Source organism: Mytilus edulis, chromosome 1, assembly GCF_963676685.1.
Source record: "Mytilus edulis chromosome 1, xbMytEdul2.2, whole genome shotgun sequence".
Classification (NCBI taxonomy): Eukaryota; Metazoa; Mollusca; class Bivalvia; order Mytilida; family Mytilidae; genus Mytilus; species Mytilus edulis.
This window is the reverse complement of record NC_092344.1, coordinates 125,399,405-125,426,552: the sequence shown is the minus strand read 5'-3', so window position 1 is coordinate 125,426,552 and position 27,148 is coordinate 125,399,405. Positions and strand designations below refer to the sequence as shown.

General features: G+C 32.5%; 1 protein-coding gene across 2 annotated transcripts; it reads left to right on the top strand.

Moving 5' to 3' along the window:
• Nucleotides 1-2,979: 2,979 nt before the first annotated feature.
• On the top strand, nucleotides 2,980-23,335 carry LOC139518968 (ensconsin-like). Of its 2 annotated transcripts, none has more exons than XM_071310675.1 (5): nucleotides 2,980-3,268; nucleotides 13,197-13,347; nucleotides 13,666-13,973; nucleotides 19,830-20,002; nucleotides 21,606-23,335. In XM_071310675.1, the coding sequence occupies exons 1-5, from the start codon at nucleotides 3,203-3,205 to the stop codon at nucleotides 21,736-21,738; spliced, it is 831 nt and encodes a 276-aa protein (XP_071166776.1). In that variant the 5' UTR covers nucleotides 2,980-3,202; the 3' UTR covers nucleotides 21,739-23,335. The 2 variants fall into 2 exon arrangements, with proteins under 2 accessions (XP_071166776.1, XP_071166785.1); XM_071310684.1 differs by lacking the exon at nucleotides 2,980-3,268 and adding an exon at nucleotides 3,847-3,891.
• The last annotated feature ends 3,813 nt before the right edge of the window (nucleotides 23,336-27,148 follow it).

Here is a 27,148-nt window from a genome sequence, read left to right as displayed (position 1 = left end):
AAAATACCACCAACTATTTCCAGAAATAATTTGAAATTACGAACCTACATGTAAACGTCAAAAACTCCATTCCAATCCCCCTGTACCCATATCATATATACTAACTGTCTTACTCTATAGATAGAATCATATACATGTATCTTATCTCATTCTATCAGAATCATATACATGTATCTTATCTCATTCTATCCCTAGTTTGTCTACTTCTCGTCAGCATAAAAGCGAGTTTAATATTTTGTAACTGCGACTGTATGATGGTGCTTACAGGAAAGCTTAATTCCCTTTTACAAACAAAACTGTTACTACCGATGCTGCTACTGAATTGCTGATGGAGAAGGAATTGGAAGAAGACATTGATCATTGTGTTGATGATAATGTGCTACCTTTAGAATCACAGACTGCCCTGAAACGACTGAAAACTTGGAAAAGAGCATGCATGAGTGAGTGGCGAGAGATTGTGCGGTCTTGCCATGCTCCATGTTCATCGCGATAAGGATATCAGCAGACCAAATTATGATTCTGAAACGACTTGACTGAACCGGCCATAGAAAAATTTGGCAAACTCTACTGAATCGATGTTTGTTCTATGTTCTGGCAGCAGACTCAAATCAGTGATATTTGGATGATTATCTTACATATAAATTTAAATAAAGTTGTTAAAAATTTGGTGTTAGTAAAAGTCTTAAAATATGAAAAATTTATATAAAAAGTGTCCAAATTCATAACATTATCAAACTCACTTAAAAATGCCTAGAATGCAGGATTTTGCACCATTCATTTCATACCCTACAAAAAAAAAATTCGCCTCGCTTCGCTCGGCTCAATTATTTTCCCTCACTAATTTAAGATGCCTAGTTACGGCCTTGCCAGGTACCAAAATGTTAAACTAGTCGTAGAGTTTACATAGGGAATTTCTTCAATTAGCGAGTTTTTAACAATTCGAATCCAACTTTATAGGAATTTGCAAATCATTTACTATAATTTTATGGAATGATAGAATTTTTTTTTTAGTTCAATTGATTTGTTTTTCAATTTCATTGTGAAAATAAAAAAAAAGGACGATAATTCTTTGAGATGATTACAATTGAATGATTAAAAAATGCTCATATGTTACGATATTCATCCATCAATTAAAATCTTAAATTCTACCATTTTGCATGGAGAAATATTGATGAAGGGAGATTACTGATCATTGATATATAAGAAACCAATAAACTTAATCAATGTATAGCAATTGTGATATTTCTTTAGTTAGTGTTTTGTTACATCTTTTCATATTCATGCATAATTGGTCGTTCACGGTTAAAATAGGAAACATTGTCAGTAAAAATGGACTTGAACGCTGAATAAACAAGAAAACACTGAAATGAATTTGGTTGTCCTTTACATTGAATTAACTATCCTTTCTATTGTAGTAGTAGACATTAATCAATACAAAAGTACTTAGAAAGGAAAATAAACAGAAATAAGAGAATATGTGTGTAATCTAAAGCCATTAAAATTAAAACAACTTTAGATGACACAAATCGATACAGCTGAAACAGAATAAAATAATCAATTTCAAACTTTTACTTCATTTGCTCTGGTAGATGGTCGTTCAAACTATTTATACTTGAATGTGATATATAAATATAGTCAATAGCCAGAGAAAACTGTTTGTTCTCCATGTTTCGTGTTAGTTCTTTTTTTTTCGTAGCCTCATTAGAGATCATTAGAGTAGGGATAAATCTTATGTAGAGTATCCTATATCTAAAGACTTGTTTTGTGTTTTGTTTTGGGAAAATTAATCATTTCAAATTGAAAATACTTTTTGTGAAAAAAAAGTATTTTTTTAGCTAGTATTTAAATGAGATCCAGAGTATTAATTCCCACACAGACTGAAAGGCTCTGTAAGTGTCGATCTCTATTTTGTTAACACACCAATAAACTCCTTCAAAATAACATATCTAACTGTAGGGTTTACATAAAAAATCGAAGATGTGGTATGATTGCTAAAGAGACAACTCTCTTTCCGTTTTGAAATTTCCTTGGAGTTCTGTATTTTTGTAAATTTCCTTTTTGCATTATAAGATTCTGAATCTAAAATATGTCCATCTTTACTGCATATTGATCCTAATACATATTCCCTAACTCGTAATGGCGTCCGAAAAACTTTCTTAAAGATTTTACCATATTTAACCCTTGGTATAATAACCAAGGAAATCATAATTTGATAGTCAAGCTTTGTAATATCGTGTCAACTGGAAGATATATACTCCATTGCCTTCTCTGGGGTCGGGTCGATTCGACATTTTAGGTTTATCTCGTTTCGCGGTTTGTTTTAATTTTTTATGTTCGATCTCATGTAGGTTGGGTGCCCAACTATTAAGTACACCTGCAAGTTCGTCAAATATTTCAGACTGGAACTACTATGTACGTTAGTTCATACCTTGTCTCGAGGGTGAATGAGGATAGTGTAAGAACAACGAAAAGTTCCTCTTTTATCTTCAACATTAATTAGATTTATTGTATCATCGACATTTACCTTTATGTATAAGCAAATAATTCTAAAACCGCATTGGTGGTCAAATTATGAACTTCTCTACTAGATCTATCTACGCTATCTATACAGGGAATATCGGGTAGCCCAAGAATTACACCGTCCATTGAGTGATTCGGTATTATATTATTTCGTATGCTTTACATATCTATCAATAATAACACTCCTTTTTAACAGTTGTTGGGATATGTGATTACAATAGTTTATTTCTAACGATTTTAACCTGGTTAAACTTAGTCTACTGTAATTATGGTTCAGTTGTGTCAATGCGATTTTTTTCTTTGATACCAAACAATAAAGAAATAGTTCATAGAAACCGAGATTTTATATATAAGACATAGTATTCTAAGTATTAAAATGTCGATAAGATCTTTTTAAAATCATTTTCTCCATAGCAACCATTGTTTATATGCATTGTTTGTCTTATCGATTACCAGATGGCGCTGTGACAGTTCTATGACGGTTATGAATTAGTAATATCATTGATTAGCTTTTAAATTGCAGGATTCCCAAACGTTTTACGATGTGGTGATTTGTAGCAATTGAACGTACTTCATTTTAAAATATGTTATTGCAGTTGAACTTTCATGACTAGTTAACATTGCTTAATTGAGATTTAACAAACTTTTTTGTTGTCAATTTCTTGGTTACAGACATACCGCTATGGAAGAGTTACTAAAAAATCCAGATATTCAGGGCAAAATCAAAAGACTCAGTCCACATGTGCGGGTAAGTTAAAAGAAAAGTCAAAAGTCTCAGTCCACATGTACGGGTAAGTTAAAAGGAAAATCAAAAGTATCAGTCCACTTGTGCGGGTAAGTTAAAAGGAAAATCAAAAGTATCAGTCCACATGTACGTGTAAGTTAAAAGAAAAAAAACAAAAGTCTCAGTTCACATGTGTGGGTAAGTTAAAAGGAAAAATCAAGACTCGGTCCACATGTGTGGGTAAATCAAAAGGAAAAATCAAAAGACTCGGTCAACATGTGCGGGTAAATTATAAGGAAAAATCAAGACTCGGTCCACATGTGACTCGGTCAACATGTGCGGGTAAATTATAAGGAAAAATCAAGACTCGGTCCAGATGTGCGAGTACGTTAAAAGAAAAATTCAAAAGACTCAGTCTACATATGCGAGTATGTAAAAATAAAAAGATCAAAATACTCAGTGCACATGTGCGGGTAAGTTAAAAGAAAATTTAAAACTCTCAGTCCACATGTGCTGGTAAGTTTAAAGGAAAAATCAAAAGTCTCAGTCCACATGTGCGGGTAAGTCAAAAAAGAAAAAAAAAAGTCTCGGTCCACAAGTGTTGGTAAGTTAAAGGAAAAATCAAAATACTCAGTCCACATGTGCGGGTAATATAAAAGGAAAAATCAAAGGAATAAGGTCACATGTGCGGGTAAGTTGAAAGGAAAAATCAAAATACTATTTTCACATGTGCGGGTAATTTATTTTTAGTTTAGCAATCTCGGTACTTTTATTTCTCTTTTATTAATGCAACTAAGAAGTATCTTAAGATTAAGTCGTATATATTGTGAAACCTTTATTTTCTTTTTGTATTGTCCCAATAATCGACTTCTAACACTGAAATGAGCAGTGTCTTCTTTGGTTTGTTTTATTCAAACGGTTTATACAAGGACCTAAAAGATAGGTTAAATATTTTAAAGTCCGAACAGCTATTAAAAGATTTGCATATTTTCTGAAAACAGTAAAAAAAAAAGCGAATTTGTTTTGATTGTGCATTTTTTCTAGAACCCATAATGTTTGTCATCCATGCTTATTTGAACCTGTACATACACGATAGTATTAATCCCGAAGTTATACAGTAACCGCTTCTGGTGTGATTTGTGTATCTTTTAGTTTGTGTTGATACAGTTTTAAGTTTTTTTGGGGGGAAACATTGCAAAAAATCTTCCAATAGAATAGAAATTAAATAGATGCTATTTTGTACTTTTTTTTTTAAACGGCTAATAATGTCAAGGATGCATAGAAAACATGCAACTAATTGCAAAAAAAAATTCAACAATCTAAAATATGCGGAAAAGCAAAATTTCTGATATATTTGAATTACAGTATAAAAACGAGAAACTGCACTTCTAAACCGACTTATCCTATAGAAGTTGTACTCCTGGTTTTTGTTCGGGCCCGTGTTGAGCAGTCTTCAATGTAGTGTTTCATATTCTGATCCTATAGAAGTTGTACCCCTGGTTTTTGTTCGGGTTCGTGTTGAGCAGTCTTCAATGTAGTGTTTCATATTCTGGTCCTATAGAAGTTGTACCCCTGGTTTTTGTTCGGGCTCGTGTTGAGCAGTCTTCAATGTAGTGTTTCATATTCTAATCCTATAGAAGTTGTACCCCTGGTTTTTGTTCGGGCTCGTGTTGAGCAGTCTTCAATGTAGTGTTTCATATTCTAATCCTATAGAAGTTGTACCCCTGGTTTTTGTTCGGGCTCGTGTTGAGCAGTCTTCAATTTTGTGTTTTATATTCTAATCCTATAGAAGTTGTACCCCTGGTTTTTGTTCGTGCTCGTGTTGAGCAGTCTTCAATGTAGTGTTTCATATTCTGATCCTATAGAAGTTGTACCCCTGGTTTTTGTTCGGGCTCGTGTTGAGCAGTCTTCAATGTAATGTTTCATATTCTGGTCCTATAAAAGTTGTACCCCTGTTTTTTGTTCGGGCTCGTGTGAGCAGTCTTCAATTTTGTGTTTTATATTCTGATGTTCGTCGTTTGGTCTTTTTCTTTTTGCGTTGTCAGTTTATTGTCTACACTGTGATTGTCTACTTATGACTGTCTCTTTTCTTTCGTCTCGCTTGTATAAACAAATCATTTTATTGTGAAAGTTTATGTAAAAGAAGGTGTCGATTGATCTTATAATTGATATCTGTAGTGTAATCAAAAATAGTTTCCATTAGCAGTCAATATTTAAATGTTAGACTAAGTACTTTTATTGATGTACTAACACAATAGTCCTAAAAATGGAACAATTGGTTTTATTCAAAGTCTTAGATAAACAATGTTATAATTAAATTCTCCGTCAATAACTTGTGGTGATATTTGTTTTAAGTTCTATGTTCCTGGGGAGCTTATTTTTCATATTGACTTTGGTTTTGTTTTGTTTTGTGTGTTATTTTTGTTTTGTTTAATAATTTTTTTGTTTGTTTTGTTTGTTTGGGTTTGTTTTTTTCCAGTTCAGTAAAATGTCAGAGTTTGTTATTTTCCTTTAATTTGACTCTATAATATTCATAATGTTCCATTTCTGAAAACGTTTATCTTTAACTTTTTTGTATCCTTGATGCCTATATTTTACAATGATCAGTACGTGTAAATTTCATTAATAAAAAGGAATATTGCGAAAAAGTCAACAACCCATCAGTATAAAAAAATCAACATAAACTTCAGTGCACAACCTTTACGGTTCTTTATGATTCTTATTATTGTGGAACTGGTTAAATTTAACTTGTGTGGATATTGAACCATACGGAATGTGGTTAATCCTATTAATTGTGCTGGCAGATTTCAGGTAAATCGGAAATATTAATGAGACTGAAAGAGCTATGTGATCGATTCCGTGTTCTGTCTACTTACTCAACCAAAACTAAACACGCTGTTTCAAAACAAATTGACGTCACGTCCGCTTATCATATCAGTAGTAAGAAAAATGTAATCATTAAAAACAAAGAAACACTGTCAGATTATGTCGAGATGCTGTTCTTGTGTTCAACTGATCTTTTTGTAGGTGAAGCTAGTTCATATTATAATTTGATATTATTAGAAACAGAAGGTAGACTGAACCAATGTATCAATCAAAGACAAAAATATAAATGACAACGAAAAATAAATAGTTATAAAAGGTACCAGGCATATAATTTAATACGCCAGACGCGTATAAGACTCATCAGTGACGCTCAGATAAAAAAAAAAAGATAGAAAGCCAAACAAGTACAACGTTGAAGAGCATTTATGACACAACATTCCTAAAAATTGTGCCAAACACGGATAAGGTGATCGATGCTTGGGATAAGAAAATCCTTGGTATTTCGAATAATTGGATCTTGAAGCTCTTCAGCTTTGTACTTGTTTGGCTCTATAACTTTTTTGATATGAACACACTGATGAGTCTTATGAAGACGAAACGCGCGTCTGGCGTACAAGATTATTATCCTGGTACCATTTGATAACTAATCATACTTTTGCAAACAATTAATTTATAAAATTTAGAATGACCATATAATTGATATTCATGTCAACACCGAAGTCCTGACTACTGGGCTGGTGATATCCTCGAGGACAAAACGTCCACCAGCAGTGGCATCGACCCAGTGGTGTAAATAGTAATCAAAAGTACCAGAATTGTAATTCATTACGGCAGACGACTCTTTCGTCTATATAAGACTCATCAATGACGTTCACATTTGACAGCCAAACAGGTAAAAAGTTGAAGAGCATTTATGACCCGAAATTCCAAAATGTTGTGCCAAATACGGCTAAGGTGAATTATGCCTGGGATAAGAAAATCCTTAGTATTTCGAATAATTCATACTTTTGCAAAAAGGGAAAATAAAAATGACTATATAATTGATATTCATGTCAACACCGAAGTGCTGACTACTGAGCTGGTGATATATCCTCAGGGACGAAACATTCACCAGCAGTGGCATCGACCCAGTGGTGTAAATAGTTGTCAAAGGTAACTGGCTTATAATTTAATACGCCAGACGCGCGTTTCGTCTACATAAGACTCATCTCAGATCAAAATAGTTTGAAACCCAAACAAGTACAAAGTTGAGCATTTATGACCCAAAATTCCAAACAGTTGTGCCAAACACGGCTATGGTGATCTCTGCATGCTTAGTATTTCAAATAATTCATACTTTTGCAAACAGTAAATTTATAAAATGACCATATAATTGATCTTCATGTCACTATCGAAGTGGTGACTACTGGGCTGGTAATACCCTCGGGGACAAAACGTATGTGAATAGTTATCAAAGTTGCAAGGCTTATAACTTAATAACCTACTAATAAAAAAAAGTCCACAGTAGATGTCCATACAATAGGTCAAACTATAAATCTCCCTCGAGTAGACACTAACTACACCCCCAGAAAATATAGTAAATTTAGATAAACGAACTATCACTAAGATTCCTAAAGGACAAATCAATTGGATATAAACCACCGACGAAATTCTTAAATAGGCAGAGAAACGTGACGTAGTATACAAGTTCCCTTTTAATCAGAATCTTCCATTGGCTATCCATATCGATCACGTCATAAAAAGTACCCCAACAAAACAACAGAACTATGTTTCTTGTATTTAAAGGGATGAATATTTTACAGCTATCGGCTGTGTATTTTTATGTGCTGGATTAAGTTGTTTTATGTAATGTATCCGTTTTTATTTTGTAGTTAGTCACCACTTTAGTTTTATCATGTATATCTATTATATAGTCATTTTGTAAAATTTACTGTTTGCAAAAGTATGAACTATTTTAAATAATAAGGATGTTCTTATCCCAAACAGAAAACCCTAGCCGTATTGGGCACAACTTTTTGGAACTTTTGGTCCTCAATGCTCTTCGACTTTGTATTTGTTTTAGCTTTCGACATATTTCATCTGAGCGTCACTGGTTAGTCTTATGTGGACGAAACGCACGTATTAAATTTTAAACCTTGTACCTGTTGTTAGCTATTATTCGGGTGTTTCTCTGTCCTATATATTTCCCATTTATTTGTATTTTAGTCCTGTCATGTAATGTTGTCATTTTAATGTTATTATTGCCATAAAACCGAGAAGTTTGGCATGCCACAAAACCAGGTTCATCCAACCATTTTAAGAAAGAAAAAAAAATGTCCTGTACCAAGTCAGGAAAATGCCCACTGTTATATAATAGTTCGTTTCTGTTTGTGTTACATTTAAATGTCATGTTTCTATTGTGTCGTTGTTCTCCTCTTATATTTGATGCGTTTCCTTCAGTTTAAATTTGTAACCTGGATTTGTTTTTTTCTCAATCGATTTACGAGTTTCGAACAACGGTATACTACTGTTGCCTTTATTTACAACAATAAAACTGTTCACCAAATCTAAACTGGTAGATATGTAAGAGATATCTGACTAAAGTGTTAAGAAACACAAAACAAATATTTCAGTAATGTATAGAAAAAAAGGTCTATGGATGTAATTCAAGTGGACGAATTGCCAGAGGAGTTCATTAACATTTTCACCCTTCGAAGGTCATGGGACATAAATCAGAGCATGTTCGACTATTTCCAACAACTTTTGAAGGCCATGGTACACAAACCAGAGCATGTTCGACTATTTCTAAAAAGTTGTGAAAGCCATGGGACACAAACTAGAGCATGTTCGACTATTTCTAACAACGTTTGAAGGCCATGGTACACAAACCAGAGCATGTTCGACTATTTCTAACAAGTTGTGAAGGCCATGGGACACAAACCAGAGCATGTTCGATTATTTCGAACAAGTTTTGAATGTCATGGGATACAAACCAGAGAAGGAGCATCTGAAGACTATGATACCCTTTGACACCTCTAAATAAAGTCCTGGATTATTATTGATCGTCATTGTCTATTTCCTCAGGAATATTGATGCTGTTAAGTTTTAAATGTTCCCAGGTTCGACCAATATCGATGCAAATTCTTACTAACTACAATTTGAATGTGTAAACACACCTTTCTATCGAATAGTGAGCTGTTATTTAGTATTAAGTTGAAAGTAAAATAAAGTAGTGGTCGATATTACTTAAAAGTGATCCCTAGCATTACAAAGACTACATTGATTTTGTAATTGTATCTAACCATTCTTTAAATTGGCACTTTTATTCTCTTTCGTGTATTATGACAGAAGGTTGGAACTCTGGCTTTTGAACATGTAATTAACATTATTTTCAAATGACACGGAAACCTATTTCGATACGAACATTGGAGATTGATTAGAACCAAAAGTTGTTTTAGAAAATTATTGATGACGTAGAATGCAAATTTATCTCTTTTTATTCATAATAGATTATTTAGTACGGTTGAAATTACTTCTTTATTGAAGTTACGATCGCACAAACCTTAATTTTTATCATTGAATCTCCACTTTATCTACATGGTATCACCACTATATCGAAATTGTATCACCACTCTATCTATATTATATCACCACTATATATATCTACGTTGTATCATCACTCTATCAACAGTGTATCACCACTCTATCTACATCGTATCATCACTATATCTACCATGTATCACCACTAAATCTGCATTGTATCATCACTATATCTACATTGTATCACCACTATATCTGCATTGTATCACCACTTTATCTACATTGATTCATCACTATATCTACATAGTATCACCACTATATCTACATTGAATCATCACTATATCTACATTGTATCACCACTATATCTACATTGAATCATCACTATATCTACATTGTATCACAACTATATTTGCATTGTATCACCACTTTATCTGCATTGAATCATCACTATATCTACATTTATCATCACTTTATGTATCTACATTGTATCATCGCTTTATCTACATTATATCACCACTATATCTACATTGTAACACTACTATACCTACATTGTAACACTACTATATCTACATTGTAACACTACTACACCTACAGTGTAACACCACTACCAAACTCAACCTCAAACCATAATCTTTAAGCACAACATCATTAACAAAACAATACCAAAAAAGAGAGAAAAACACATCCACAAGTCGTACCGTTTTGTGATTACCAATATCAGTGATCACGAAACAGTATTTCTCTAAAAATCTTTATCATGCTCGCATAAACCAATACCATAGAGCCTACTCATAGCAGCTTACACCGTATAGCATCTTAAATAGATTTGGAACAGCGTCCGTGTACCTTAATATAGATATTCTAAGGCAACGTTCACGACGTTAAGTAAATTTCCAGGTTTTTTTTTTCTTAGTCTTTTTTTTCCCGGTGTATGTTTCTCTGCTCTTGATTGTTTTGTTTTTTTAAGGTGTAGTTTGTTTTTTTAATTTACTTAATTTGTGGAATTTTTAAACTTATGATAATAAGCAACTACAAAGCACATGCACAAATTTAATATAAAAACGGTGATCAGTTTTAAACGCGAGCAAAGGTATCTTGAGTCAATACTTGCAAATTTTAAAAGGATAAAAAGTCAGATATTAATAAAACAATTGTCAATTTTTGATTTCAGTTGATCCAATGACTTACCAACGTCATCAAAAGTCAATAATTGTATAATGTCTTGAAATGCTCTTTTTAGCATTCCATTCGCATCTTATTATGTCTTGTTAAAACTGTGAAGATCGCATATCTGTAAATTTCCATTACATCACTCAATTGTGCAATGACTCTGCAATGTACATATAGTTCATTGTTAATTTAATTATGTTTTACCAAGCAAGGAAATTATTAAATCATCAATATAGATGGAATGTGTTATAATTGCTTTCTTTCAAGTAGATATTGAACTGTACACGAAGTTAACTGTTCTAAATAGTTTCAATAGTACATGTCGGTAACATTAACGAAACATTTAACTATGCTATATACAGTTACATCGATAATCAAGATCCGGTTTATGATAAACACATCTCTTCCTTGAATATATCAGAATTCAATCCTGACAACGCATCCTGGACCTTTCTATAAATTATTAATTCTGAAGCTCAAATATATGCAAAGTGACCAATAACTAATCTACTTAAACATTGTAAAATGTCAACATAATCCATATTTCTATTGACCACGATCTACATTATATATTCTATATTACTATATCGTATGACATTATATATTCTATATTACTGTTTCGTATGACATTATAAATTCTATATTACTGTTTCGTATGACATTATATATTCTATATTACTGTTTCGTATGACATTATAAATTCTATATTACTGTTTCGTATGACATTATATATTCTATATTACTGTTTCGTATGACATTATATATTCTATATTAATGTTTCGTATGACATTATATATTCTATATTACTGTTTCGTATGATATAATGAGTTTTAAACATGTCTCTATTTTTTATATTACTGTTTCGTATGATTATATATTCTATATTACTGTTTCGTATGATTATATATTATATATTACTGTTTCGTATGATTATATATTCTATATTATTGTATTTCCCACAGAAAGTAACCAAAAGTAAGCGTGCAATAAATTATTTATTACACTAGTGCAATAAATCATCAAAATGTATGACGTCATCAACGACAAAATATTAGTATATTTCAATTTTTACTTTCAAATATTATATTGCTATACAATAAAATGGTTATTGCATGAATATTGGGGATTATTGTCCCTCGTAGAACATATATTGCAAGCTCGTGCAATATAAAATTCTACTCGGGACAATATTCCCCAATATTCATGCAATAACCCTATATTACTGTTTCGTATGATATAATGAGTTTACATTATATATTCTATATTACTGTTTTGTATGATATAAGGCAAACAAGTATAAAGTTAAAGAGCATTGAAGACCCAAATACCAAAACGTTGTGCCAAATACGGCTAGGTGTACAAAGTTATCAAAGGTACCAGGATTATAATTTAGGACGCTAGACGCGCGTTTCGTCTACATGAGACTCATCAGTGACGCTCATATCAAAATAGTTATATAGCCAAACAAATACAAAGTTAAAGAGCATTGAGGATCCAAAATTTAAAAAAAATGTGCCAAATTCGACTAAGGTTATCTATTCCTGGGATAGGAAAATCCTTAGCTTTTCGAAAAATTCAAAGTTTTGTAAACAGAAAAATAAAAGTGACCACATAATTAATATTCATGTCAACACCGAAGTGACCAAGTCTGTCATTGTAATACAATCAAAACTAAAAGAAAAGTATGCTACTGATCGAAAACTTTAAAGTCTAGTTTATAATAAGTTTTTCTACCGTTTTAGATACTGAAAAGGTCGAGTAAATTAAAACTGCAATTCTTATTTAAGTTTTGACCGTACAGGTTTATAAAGAGGTAAAATGCAGTCAGAACTTAAGATCTAATTTAAGTTTTTTACCGTACAAGCTACTTTGGAATTTTGGATCATCAATGCTCTTCAACTTTGTACTTGTTCCGCTTTATAAATGTTTTTGTATGAGCGTCACTGATGGGTCTTATGTAGACGAAACGCATGTCTGGCGTACTAAATTATAATCCTGGTACCTTTGATAACTATATACTGGAACTGTTGTCGGAGCGTGTGTGTCTCGGTGACCCAAAGAGATATGTCAGCAGAAGCAGTCTTATTAATGAATTATACGTTTCAAAGGAAGGAAATTATTTTATATAGGTTGCGTAATACCTGAACTATTCACAAGAATAGTAGAACGTTAACAACTCCTCTTACTGAAAAGGTATACCTTTTTGACTGTAAGATACTGAAACATTGCAATGTTAATCAGATGAGTATTAGATACATTTTGACAATCATTTTATCTTATATGTAGTTTATGTATAAGTCACTAATTATCCCACTCATTATTTGTTTGGACCATTTGCAATATTTCTTTTACCCTTTTATTATATATTATGTGACTAATTGGGGAGTTAGACCCTCGTCAAGGCTACATTCGCTAACTGTTATGTCATTTATTTTAGAAAGCATTTGTGGAGAGTCTTCTTGATTTGTTCGAACAAGAAACAGAGGACATGATTGACGCTATAGAAGAAAGTCGGATGGAACTTAGGGGAACAATGTTGGATTTTGAGGACGAGACCGAACAACTCAGGGCAGAATCTAGAATGTTAGGTACATAAAAAACCTTCAGAGTCAAATATTTTAAGTATTTTATCGATTATATCAAAAGAATATTAAACCCGACATTTTAGAAAGCATTATTGAAAAATGAGTACTTGCATGTCTGTATGAACCAAATTCACATGTTTTGCTAGAATATATAGGAATATATAAAAAAGGATGATACATAAGTTTCTATTTGCATGTTGAAATTAAAGTTCGATAATTAAATAATGTTTCCTCATCAGCTGTTATTTTTCTTACCTGTTATTTTTCTTACCTAATATTCTTATTACCTGTTAATCTAATTACCTGTTATTCTTATTACAGAACAGCGACGTATGGATTATGAACGGAATAGTGTCAACAAGTACCTAGACGAGAAAGGAAGAAAAAGTAGGTCGTCCAGAAATAGTTCTCGTATTTCCTTTATAGACGAACGATCGGATGAGAATAAAGCAAGTGTCAAAGACTATATGAAAAGGAAAGAACAAAGTAGACTTCAGTTTAATGAATCCAGGAGTCCTTCATCACTAAGTGTACCATCCATGGCACCTGTTGAAAGACCCATCAATTCTCAGTCATCAAGAAGTTTACCTACTCCCAGCCCTATAATGAGCAAGAAAGCTTTACAAGCGGTTATTATACAATTACTTCATTTTATATGACTTGATAAGTTTATGTGTTTATATTACATAGCATTTCAACAGTTCTTCCAAAATAGGAATGTACATCAACATCCCAATACATGGTTTTAAGAAATTTATTAAAATCGTCTAGTGTGTTTAAAACTGAATGTAGGACATAAAGTCATTAGACAAAAAGTTACAGACAAAAAGTCAAGGACAAAAAGTCACAAATCAGTTTTAAGATAATTTTCTTTTAATAAGAAAACACTTACTTAAAAAAAACATTTTAATTTGTATTTTTCTTGGATCATTAACTGTCAAAAAACTTTTCAATTTAAACGTATTCAATAAATATCAATCATTCTCAAAAAAATGTTAAGAAAACAAAATGATAAAGTGGCTTGGTACTTATATACGTCTTCATGGTGCAAATAAATTTATCCTTTGCATAATTAAAATTTTAAAGAAATCCCTTTTCAAGGCTAAGGAACAATTACTTATCTGTTTAATAAATTTATGTTATACACATATATATTTTAAAGATGTTCCTTTTATTTGTGACTTTTACTCATGTGAATAACATTATTACCTTCATCCCTCTCATTCACCAATAAACTAACCCTTTTTGATGCGTGATGATACAATTCAACGCATAACAAATCTGAATGCTACATTTACATGGAAATGTCGAAATCATATATATGATCAAACTGTACATTCATGACTCCAGCGTGATATACTTAACTGAAGTTTACTGCTGCTGTTTGTTTGCCAATCAATATCAGATCAGGAAGAATTGAAACTGTTGTATATAATTCTTACCTGCTTAGAAATTCATTAGACATTCCTTTGTGATGTAAGGAATGATAGGCACAATTAAATGGTAGCTAAAGAGACGGTTTACATGTAACAGTCAACTAAAGCTTAAGTGAACAGTGACAAGTTTTTAGTCGAATTTTGGTAATCAAGTCGAAATTTCTACTTTTGAAAAGTCGAAATTTGTGAGTTATTAAAGAAAAAATTTCTACTTTAAAAATTAAAAAAATCAAGATTTTAATATAAAAAGTTTCAAGTTATTGACAATATTTTGAGATTATTAATTTACAATTTTGAGTTTCAATCGAAATTTGCAGACTTTTAATGTTTTCATCATGTGCCTAATACATTTTGATAAGTTTCCGTAACCATGCCAGTATACCGTTGTGTTAAAGAGAAAATAGCCGTAAAATGTTCTAAATGAGTCACATTCAAGCTAGATGCTAGGGCAGATAATGTGAATGAGAACTGAACTTTAGCAAAAAAAGGAATCATTGCTCTAATCATCGATAAATATGAAAAAAGAAATAATTGCTCTTATCATCGATATATGGGGGAAAGAAATCATTGCTCTTATCATCGATATATGGGGAAAATAAATCATTGCTCGTTCCATCGATGTATGAGGAAAAGAAATCATTGCTTTTATCATCGATATATGGGGAACAGAAATCATTGCTCGTATGAATCATCAATATATAGGGGAAACAATCATTGCTCTTATCAACGATAAATGGGTAAAAGAAAGCATTGCTCTTATCATCGATATATAGGAAAAAGAAATCATTGCTTTTATCATTTATATATGTGAAAAAAAGAAATCATTGCTCGTATGAATCATCAATATATGGGGGAAAAGAAATCATTGCTCTTATGATCGATATATGGGAAAAAAGAAATCATTGCTCGTATGAGTCATCAATATATGGGGAAAAAGAAATCATTGCTCTTATCATAGATATATGGGGAAAAGAAATCATTGCTTATATCATCGATATATGGGAAAAAGAAATCATTGATCTTATGATCGATTTATGGGGGCAAAATCATTGCTCTTATCATCGATACATGTGAAAAAAGAAATTATTGCTTGTATCATCGATATATGAGGAAAAGAAATCATGGTTGCTTTTATTATCGATATATAGGTGGGGAATCAGAGCTCTTTTAATCGGTATATTGGAAAAAAGATATCATTGCTCTAATCGTCGATATATGAAAAAAGAAATCATTACTCTTATCAACGATATCTTGGGAAAAGAAATCATTGCTTTCATCATCGATATAAAGAGGAAAGAAATCATTGCTCTTTTCATCGATATATGTGAAAGAGAAATTATTGCTCGTATCATCGATATATAGGGGGAAAGGAATCATTGCTCTTATCATTAATATATGGGGAAAAGTCATTGCTCTTACTATCGATATATGTGAAAAGAGAACTTATTGCTCGTATAATCGATGTATGGGGGAAAAGAAATCATTGCTCTTATCTTCGATATATGGGTAACAGAAATCATTGATCTTATCATCAACATACGGGAAAAAGAAATCATTTTTAATTTAAATTTAATCTAATTTAAACATATTTTTTTATAGTGGATTGGGAAACAAGTTTTGCAACTTATATTAATCCCTTTCCACTCTGCGGGTACGAGTGCTGCCTTGTAGCGGCATTAGCCTACTCTTTTTCGAAATCTACAAGGGTGTCTTTAACCTGCAAGAGAAATCATTGCTCTTATCATCGATATATGGGGAAAAAGAAATGATTGCTCGTTCCATCGATATATGGGGGGAAAGAAATTATTGATCATCGATATATGGGGAAAGAAACCAAAGCTCTTATCATCGATATTTGGGGAAAATCATTGCTCTTATCATCAATATATGGGGGAAAGAAACCAAAGCTCTTTTCATCGATATATTGGGAAAAGAAATCATTGATCTTATGATCGATATATGGGGGGAAATAATTGCTCTTTTCGTCGATATATTGGGAAAAAAGAAATCATTTCTCTTATCGTCGATATATGGAAAAGAAATCATTGCTCTTATCATTGATATTTGGGGAAAAGAAATCCTTGCTTTAATCATCGATATAAGGGAAAAAAGAAATCAATGCTCTTATCATCGATATATGGGGAAAAAGAAATCATTCCTCTTTTAATCGATATATGGGAAAAAAGAAATCATTGCTCTTATCGATATATAAGGAAAGAAACTAAAGCTCTTTTCATCGATATATGTGGGAAAAAAAAGAAATTATTGCTTGTATCATCGATATATGTGGAAAAGAAATCATTGCTCTTATCATCGATATATGAGGGGAAATCATTGCTTTTTTCATCGATATATTGGGAATAAAGAAATAATTACTCTAATCGTCGATATATGGGAAAAAACAATTGCTCTTTTCAAAGATATCTGGGGAAAAGAAATCATTGCTTTTATCATCGATATAAGGGGGAAAAGACATCATTGCTCTTTTCATCGATATATTGGAAAAAAGAAATCATTGCTCAAATCGTCGTTATATGGAAAAAAGAAATCATTGGTCTTAATGATCCATTTATGGGGAGCAAAATCATTGCTCTTAATATCGATATATGTGAAAAATAAATTATTGCTCGTATCATCGATATATGGGGAAAAGAAATCATGGTTGCTCTTATCATCGATATGTGGGGGGGATCATTGCTCTTTTCATCGATATATGGGGAAAAAGAAATCATTGCTCGTATGAATCATCAATATATGGAGAAAAAGAAATCATTGCTCTTATGATCGATATATGTGAAAAAAGAAATCATTGCTCGTTAGAATCATCAATATATGGGGAAAAAGAATTCATTGCTCTTATCATCGATATATAGGAAAAAGAAAGCATTGGTCTTATGGTCGATTTATGGGGGCAAAATCATTGCTCTTGTCGTCGATATATGTGAAAAAAGAAATTATTGCTCGTATCATCGATATATGGGGAAAAGAAATCATGGTTGCTCTTATCATCGAAATATGGGGGAAACTATTGCTCTTTTCATCGATATATTGGGGAAAAAATCATTGCTCTAAACGTCGATATCTGGGGAAAAGAAATCATTACTTTTATCATCGATATAAAGAGAAAAAGAAATCATTGCTCTTTTCAAAGATATCTGGGGAAAAGAAATCATTGCTTTTATCATCGATATAAGGGGGAAAAGAAATCATTGCTCTTTTCATCGATATATTGGAAAAAAGAAATCATTGCTCTTATCGTCGATATAAGGAAAAGAAACCATTGCTCTTATCATCGATATCTGGGGAAAATAAATCATTGCTTTTATCATCAATACAAGGGGGAGAAATCATTGCTTTTATCATCGACATATTGGAAAAAAAGAAGTCATTGCTCTCATCATAGATATCTGGGGGGGGAAAATCATTGCTTTTATCATCGATATAAGGGGGGAAAGAAATCATTGCTCTTATCATCGATATATGACAAAAAGAAATCATTGCTCTTATCATCGATATATGGGGGGAAATATAATAAAATTATTGCTTAAATCGTCGATCCTCATGACCCATGATCTCTAAATAAGAAACAGACATACTTTGCATATCCAAAATTTCTAATTTGCAATAATAATATAATAATTGTTATAAGTAATAATTCTGAGCTATTGTTCATCAAGATTTACTAAGATTTGTACAATTTATTTATTTACAAAATGAACATTTAAATATTGAAATTAATATATTTATAATAGATGTATTTCAATTTTGTTTAAATGACATAGTACTGCAGAAATAGAATCAGTTAAATATCAGATACTTACTCAAAGCTACGCTTAATGACAAAACCGTTATGAATAAGTTATAAGCAATATGAGAAAGTAATTTATTTCTGATATTTTCCATATTGAGTTGCTAAGCATTACCCATGGCTTTTTGATATCAATATGGAAGGTTCAACAATTTCCTGCGAACTTGTATCTGTGGAGCATGCATTTTCCCAAAAATGTGTGGGTATATATATCAAGTCCAAAAAGGGTACAATATCACAAAAAAACATAAAATCATGAACAAATGTTAAATATATCGGTCCGGGATAAATAATATCCTTCATCAGTAAGATGTAAGTAACTGAAATAATAATCTTGATCGCTATACAAATTATCACGATTCGACGGGCTCGTATTTTTTTTCAATATTGATGTATGGAAGGAGGAATACATTGTACAATCATTTAAACCGTCAGCATCCTGGGTTAATAAAAAAACCACAGAATGAGTACCTACTTTATTCCTCTTCCTAACCATCAATATTATGATATTACGTGGCTTTAATCACATAACTGATCATGATTCTCACATATTATGCATGTAAATATGTGATTTCCTTTGATAACTGATTTAAGTTTTATCTGTCCATTTTGTTCATATTAACATGTTTATCTATTTTTGTTCGGATTTGAATATCTTTTGGTAATCCAATCATCATTAGAAGCCAACGCACATGATCTGCAAAATACTTCTTTAATTAAAAGATATATTTATGACATGTTTCTGGTGTAACATGTGTAAGGACTTTAGACACGAAAATATGACACGAATCTTTAGTTTATGTTACATATAAAATTGAGAAAGGAAATGGGGAAAGTGTCAAAGCGACAACAACCCCACCATATAACCTTGATGAAAATAGTAATTTACTATAAAAAAAAATAACGATAACAGATCTTTAATAGTCTGTTTTGGATTATCCACGTCTTTTGTAAATTATGGGCAGTGAAGATATTAGAATGAAGACAAATTTTCCGTCTACTCATTAGGTTTTCAACATGTACTATAGGTTTTTGTCTTTTCATGAAGATAACTACATGCTGTAATAAAGATCCTGGTCTATTGATCAAGATAACGAAGTAATGGTCGTTGTTTGTTCACGACACCTAGTCTAAGTCTGTTTATGTTTTTTTTTTTAATTTTTATTGGATTTCTGTTTAATTGATGGTTATATTTCATGTCTTTTTATTCATAACACGCAATAAACATATTTTTATTTCAGGAAACCGATGCCATTATGCAGAATCTGTCGACTGCTGACAATAAGTTAGCAACAGAAAGATACAGGCAAACAGAATTGCTAGAGGAAAGAAAAGCTAGAAGGAAAGAAACACACAAGTCGAGGGAGGAACAAGCCCTGGAATTATTAGAGAAGGCGTTAATGATGGACAAACAGTAAGTTAAAGTGTACATGAGCCAGGAAATGTCATTCTTGCAATCAGTCATCTAATAGCATACACACTGCTACAAATCTCCATTGCTGTATTTAAAACAAGTGTTTATAAATTGTATTTTTCTCTCTTTTTAACATCAATTTAGAAGAAGGATAAATATAATTTTAAAATGTCTCAGAAATCAATAGTATTTTGAGCTTAATGCGAGGTTCACACATTGCCGATTATTGCTCCTGTTTGAGATCTGACAGCGATACGACACGAAAAGTGAAAAAGTCGGATTAGTATCCTCAATTATCTGGAATGTCCTATTATTGTCTGAACGCAGTCGTTTTAGTTCGTAATAGATTCCTACTGGTCGTGAAGGGTCCGAATAGTTCAGCAAAGCACCCCGACAGTTAGGTGCGTCCCGTAACATTCGGGGAAACTCAGCCGATTTTGTCTAATCGGATTACAATCGTGCCTATGTCGTGACAGATTCAGCTGTATCGGATCGAATTCCTAACAATGTTCTGTGTATTCGGGACGGTGTCCTGTGGAACGGGAATGATCTAGAGAAATTTTTCATTGCTGTTTTTCTGCTTTATAAATATTTTGATATGAGCGTCACTGATGAGTCTTATGAAGACGAAACGCGCGTCTGGCGTATTAAATTATAATCTTGGTACCTTTGATAACTATTTCTGCCGATTGAGTCCAGATTGCATCCATATCTTGTCGATTGCGAACCGTTTTTGCCGAAACCGTTCCGAAACAGTCCCGTTATTAATTCTAAATTCGTCAATGAAACCCACGTCAGAGTCCCGACAATTACAGAATACAATACGACTGAGACCAGACAAAGCCTTTTGCAATGCGATAGAGCGGACCGTGATAGGATTACGTTCCGACAGTACCTGAGCATCCCGAGTATGCCGACAGTTTTCGAACGGATAACTTCCGTCAGCGTCGGTTCACTGTCTTGTCACTATCTGATTTCTGTCGGATTACATTCGGTAGAATCGGGACGCAGTCGTGACAGACTCGGTCGAATTTTACCTGGCGAAAGATACAAATCGTATTAGAAGCGGATTTAGAACGGGATTATCAGGATAAATTCGGTTGGAAACGGTTGAATATCGACGCTTCCTGAACAATATCTGATTGTTGTCGTGATTAAATTTATTTTTTCATAAATTTAGATTAAAGTTTGAATTTTCATCCAAGATTCACAGGATCTTGATCAGACTTTTGACAAATTTAAATCGGGAAAGGTCGTGAATGTGTGACCCCAGCTTTACGGGCCGAACTTAACTGTCGAGGTGCTTCTCCGAACTGTTCGGACCATACCCGACTCTTAGTGATCTGTTACGAACTTTAACGTCTGCGTTCAGGCAATGATAGGACATTCTAGATAATTGAGGATAGTAATCCGACTTTTTTACTTTTCGTGATCTCAAACCGGAGCAATTATCGGCAATGTGTGAACGCCGCATTCATAGGATAAACTTTCGATCCTTTTACAATATTTATTCTAAGGATCAATAATTTAACATGGAACTGTTAAACAATTCTATGTACTTCATTATTTATGTTTCTCAAACTTTGAAATTAAAATTTTGCAGACTGACAGCTAAAAAAGAGGCACAAGAAAGGCGACTGAAGGAAAGACTGGAGGAAATGAAGAGAAAGAAAGAAAGGACAATGTGTGAAAGTGTGGAACCTTCAGATAGATTACAAGATTTCGAACGTTTTTGATAAATCAAAATATGTTATCACCTCATTACTTGGTGTCAATACACAATTGACAGAAACTAGGATAAAGAAGAACTTTTAATTGAGAAAGATATCTCTTAGACTACAGTACCATACGATAGAGTATTTATATTTATGAAACAGTATTCTGTAGATAAATTGTCAATTAGATCAGTCAACATTATAGTGTTGACTAAACTGTATACGACAAACTGTTTCATTTTAGATAAATAGTTGTATAAAAATTAGGTTTATCATGTCCTCAAAGTACCATTGTCAACCATTTTGAACGGTTAAAATAAGAAAATATATATTTTTAGTGTGTTTTGTATTGATCTGCATTTTGAGGTTTTTATATTGAATCACAAATTGAATTTTGTTCCGTTCTATCCAATCCAAATTTGAGATCATATCGTTCTATTGTTGAATTTCTCTGATAGATTTAAACACTAAAATAAAATGGTATGCTTCACCTTTGAATTGAGAATAAAAGACAAATTATGATTCAATCAACAGAACTACATTGATGAAACATTGTGCAACGTTAATATTTCTTCACATTTTAACAATGGCACCTAACATATATTCTATTTGTTGTACTTGTTTCTCTCGCTACGATATAACTGTTTTGTGATTAGACGGCGTAAAGCAATTACTAATCAATCAATTCTTGTGAACTGTGACTTTAAATATTTATGTTTTGAACTTAAAGCAATTTGACTAAGTTGTTTTTTATGTTTTCCTATATATTTCATAACTAACATATTCCTTAGAGTAATAGACAATATACTAAATAGAGTATATTGATTTAGATTAATACAGAATATTGAAAAACGCATGCTCTGATACAATGATTGATTTGTATGTTCCTAAAACAACATGCGGTAATATGCACTAACAAAAATCAATACATCTTTATTTTAACAAGATGAATACTAGACCAGTTAAAATTGTTTTGGTTTTTGTGTCGGCGCATTTTACATAGAAAGGTTCACTCATATATGTAATTCATTTTTGTACGTTTTCTGATCATTTAGTCAAAATGGACACTTTATCTAGCACCGTTGTTAGTACCTTTATAATGCACACACAATAGAAGCAATCTGTTTACTTCAGTTATAACTTTCATATTTAGTACAATTGTTTAAAAATATCATTGAATCTTTCTCCTTACCTTTTTTTTTATCTTGATTCAAAGCACAATTGACGAGTGTTTCAAGAACTCATGTACAAATGGGTGAGAATACGATAATTATTTAAGCGATGAAAATTGAACGAAAAAAAAATAGACTTTACATTTAATTTTCAACACGTCTTAATATGCGTCTTGTTAGGGCTAGGCTAACACTTTTTAAATAGAGAACCCATTAGAGGACGTTTGTATTAGAGCATCAGTTCGATAATATCAATATAAAGGTTGTAAAACACAAATATAGAGGATTTAGAGTTATCCCCCTTAGACTGCATTACAGCCTATTTGAACAATACTTTTGTATACACAATTGTTATATGTATAGGTTGTGATTTAACTATATGGCAGGCCATATTTACTGTATGTAATAAATGTAAATGTTGTTCAAAATAAATCATTACTAGTATACTTCTTACTTTGATAATGTCTTCTATGAAACACCCATCAGTATGGTAAGATTTCATATACAGATGTTCAAACACCCATCAGTATGGTAAGATTTCATATACAGATGTTCAAACACCCATCAGTATGGTAAGATTTCATATACAGATGTTCAAACACCCATCAGTATGGTAAGATTTCATATACAGATGTTCAAACACCCATCAGTATGGTAAGATTTCATATACTGATGTTCAAATATCCTAACGTCATGTATAATACAGACCAACATCAAAGTGAGAAAAAAAACCACAATGAACTAAAAACGTAATACCACAATGTTAATTCGATGAATATTCTAATAGAGATTTTTTTAAATTTGAAGGACTCTGACCCAGAGCATTAATACGAGTAAGAGTAAGATAGAATAATATCAAAATTGTCTTATTCATTTATTGTATTTATCAAAAACAAAACATAAAGAAACATCTCAACGTATTTATATGATATAAAGCATATGCATTAAACCTAAATAATCTCTTTGCGTCTGCACGGCTCTTTGGATCAGAATCTATGACAAACGAGGAAACGATTTTGATTTAAAACTATAAATTATCCGCCCCACCTATAAGCAGCAATTTATCAACTTCACCTGCATAAATGGTATAAACATTTCCCCAACTCATTTGGTATTGATGAGCTTGCAGCTGATATATTCTGTATCAACGCCACAATATTCTTGTTTTTCGTTGTTGAAAAAGTTATTTGTTTTTGATAGATATAGAAAGATGTGGCGTGAGTGCCAATGAGACAACTCTCCATCCAAATAACAATTTATAAAAGTAAACCATTATAGGTCAATGTACGGCCTTCAACACGAAACCTTGGCTCACACCGATCAACAAGCTATAAAGGGCCCAAAATTACTAGTGTTAAACCATTCAAACGGAAAAAAACAACGGTCTTGTCTATATAAAAAACGAGAAACGAGATACAGACTTTAACAAAATGTTGACTGCTTTATCCCAAAGTTTACTTATTATGTCTATTCTGTTTAAACGGGCATCGTTATTGTATGAATCGAAAATAAACGGGCAGTGTTATTGTATGAATCGAAAATAAACGGGCAGCGTTATTGTATGAATCGAAAATAAACGGGCAGCGTTATTGTATGAATCGAAAATTAACCGGCAGCGTTATTGTATGAATCGAAAATAAACGGAACGTTATTGTAAACGGGCAGTGTTATTGTATGAATCGAAAATAAACAGGCAGCGTTATTGTATGAATCGAAAATAAACGGGCAGCGTTATTGTATGAATCGGAAATAAACGGGCAGCGTTATTGTATGGATCGAAAATAATCGGGCAGTGTTATTGTATAAATCGAAATTAAACGGGCAGCGTTATTGTATGAATCGAAAATAAACCGGCAGCGTTATTGTATGAATCGAAAATAAACGGAGCGTTATTATATGAATCGAAAATAAACGGAGCGTTATTGTATGAATCGAAAATAAACGGGCAGCGTTATTGTATGAATCGAATATAAACGGGCAGTGTTATTGTATGAATCGAAAATAAACGGGCAGCGTTACTGTATGAATCGAAAATAAACGGGCAACGTTATTGTATGAATCGAAAATAAACGGGCAGCGTTATTGTATGAATCGAAAATAAACAGAACGTTATTGTAAACAAGCAGTGTTATTGTATGAATCGAAAATAAACGGGCAGCGTTATTTTATGAATCGAAAATAAACGGGCAGCGTTATTGTATGAATCGAAAATAAACGGGCAGCGTTATTGTATGAATCGAAAATAAACGGAACGTTATTGTAAACGGGCAGTGTTATTGTATGAATCGAAAATAAACGGGCAACGTTATTTTATGAATCGAAAATAAACGGGCAGCGTTATTGTATGAATCGAAAATAAACGGGCAGCGTTATTGTATGAATCGAAAATAAACGGGCAGCGTTATTATATGAATCGAAAATAAACGGAGCGTTATTGTATGAATCGAAAATAAACGGGCAGCGTTATTGTATGAATCGAAAATAAACGGGCAGCGTTATTGTATGAATCGAAAATAAACGGGCAGCGTTATTGTATGGATCGAAAATAATCGGGCAGTGTTATTGTATAAATCGAAAATAAACAGGCAGCGTTATTGTATGAATTGAAAACAAACCGGCAGCGTTATTGTATGAATCGAAAATAAACGGGCAGCGTTATTATATGAATCGAAAATAAACTGAGCGTTATTGTATGAATCGAAAATAAACGGAGCGTTATTGTATTAATCGAAAATAAACGGGCAGCGTTATTGTATGAATCGAAAATAAACGGGCAGTGTTATTGTATGAATCGAAAATAAACGGGCAGCGTTATTGTATGAATCGAAAATAAACGGGCAACGTTATTGTTTGAATCGAAAATAAACGGGCAGCGTTATTGTATGAATCGAAAAAAAACGGGCAACGTTATTGTAAACGGGCAGTGTTATTGTATGAATCGAAAATAAACGGGCAGCGTTATTGTATGAATCGAAAATAAACGGGCAGTGTTATTGTATGAAACGAAAATAAACGGGCAGCGTTATTGTATGAATCGAAAATAAACCGGCAGCGTTATTGTATGAATCGAAAATAAACGGGCAGCGTTATTATATGAATCGAAAATAAACGGAGCGTTATTGTATGAATCGAAAATAAACCGGCAGCGTTATTGTATGAATCGAAAATAAACCGGCAGCGTTATTGTATGAATCGAAAATAAACGGAGCGTTATTATATGAATCGAAAATAAACGGAGCGTTATTGTATGAATCGAAAATAAACCGGCAGCGTTATTGTATGAATCGAATATAAACGGGCAGTGTTATTGTATGAATCGAAAATAAACGGGCAGCGTTACTGTATGAATCGAAAATAAACGGGCAACGTTATTGTATGAATCGAAAATAAACGGGCAGCGTTATTGTATGAATCGAAAATAAACAGAACGTTATTGTAAACAAGCAGTGTTATTGTATGAATCGAAAATAAACGGGCAGCGTTATTTTATGAATCGAAAATAAACGGGCAGCGTTATTGTATGAATCGAAAATAAACGGGCAGCGTTATTGTATGAATCAAAAATAAACGGAACGTTATTGTAAACGGGCAGTGTTATTGTATGAATCGAAAATAAACAGGCAACGTTATTTTATGAATCGAAAATAAACGGGCAGCGTTATTGTATGAATCGAAAATAAACGGGCAGCGTTATTGTATGAATCGAAAATAAACGGGCAGCGTTATTATATGAATCGAAAATAAACGGAGCGTTATTGTATGAATCGAAAATAAACGGGCAGCGTTATTGTATGAATCGAAAATAAACGGGCAGCGTTATTGTATGAATCGAAAATAAACGGGCAGCGTTATTGTATGGATCGAAAATAATCGGGCAGTGTTATTGTATAAATCGAAAATAAACAGACAGCGTTATTGTATGAATTGAAAACAAACCGGCAGCGTTATTGTATGAATCGAAAATAAACGGGCAGCGTTATTATATGAATCGAAAATAAACTGAGCGTTATTGTATGAATCGAAAATAAACGGAGCGTTATTGTATTAATCGAAAATAAACGGGCAGCGTTATTGTATGAATCGAAAATAAACGGGCAGTGTTATTGTATGAATCGAAAATAAACGGGCAGCGTTATTGTATGAATCGAAAATAAACGGGCAACGTTATTGTTTGAATCGAAAATAAACGGGCAGCGTTATTGTATGAATCGAAAATAAACGGGCAACGTTATTGTAAACGGGCAGTGTTATTGTATGAA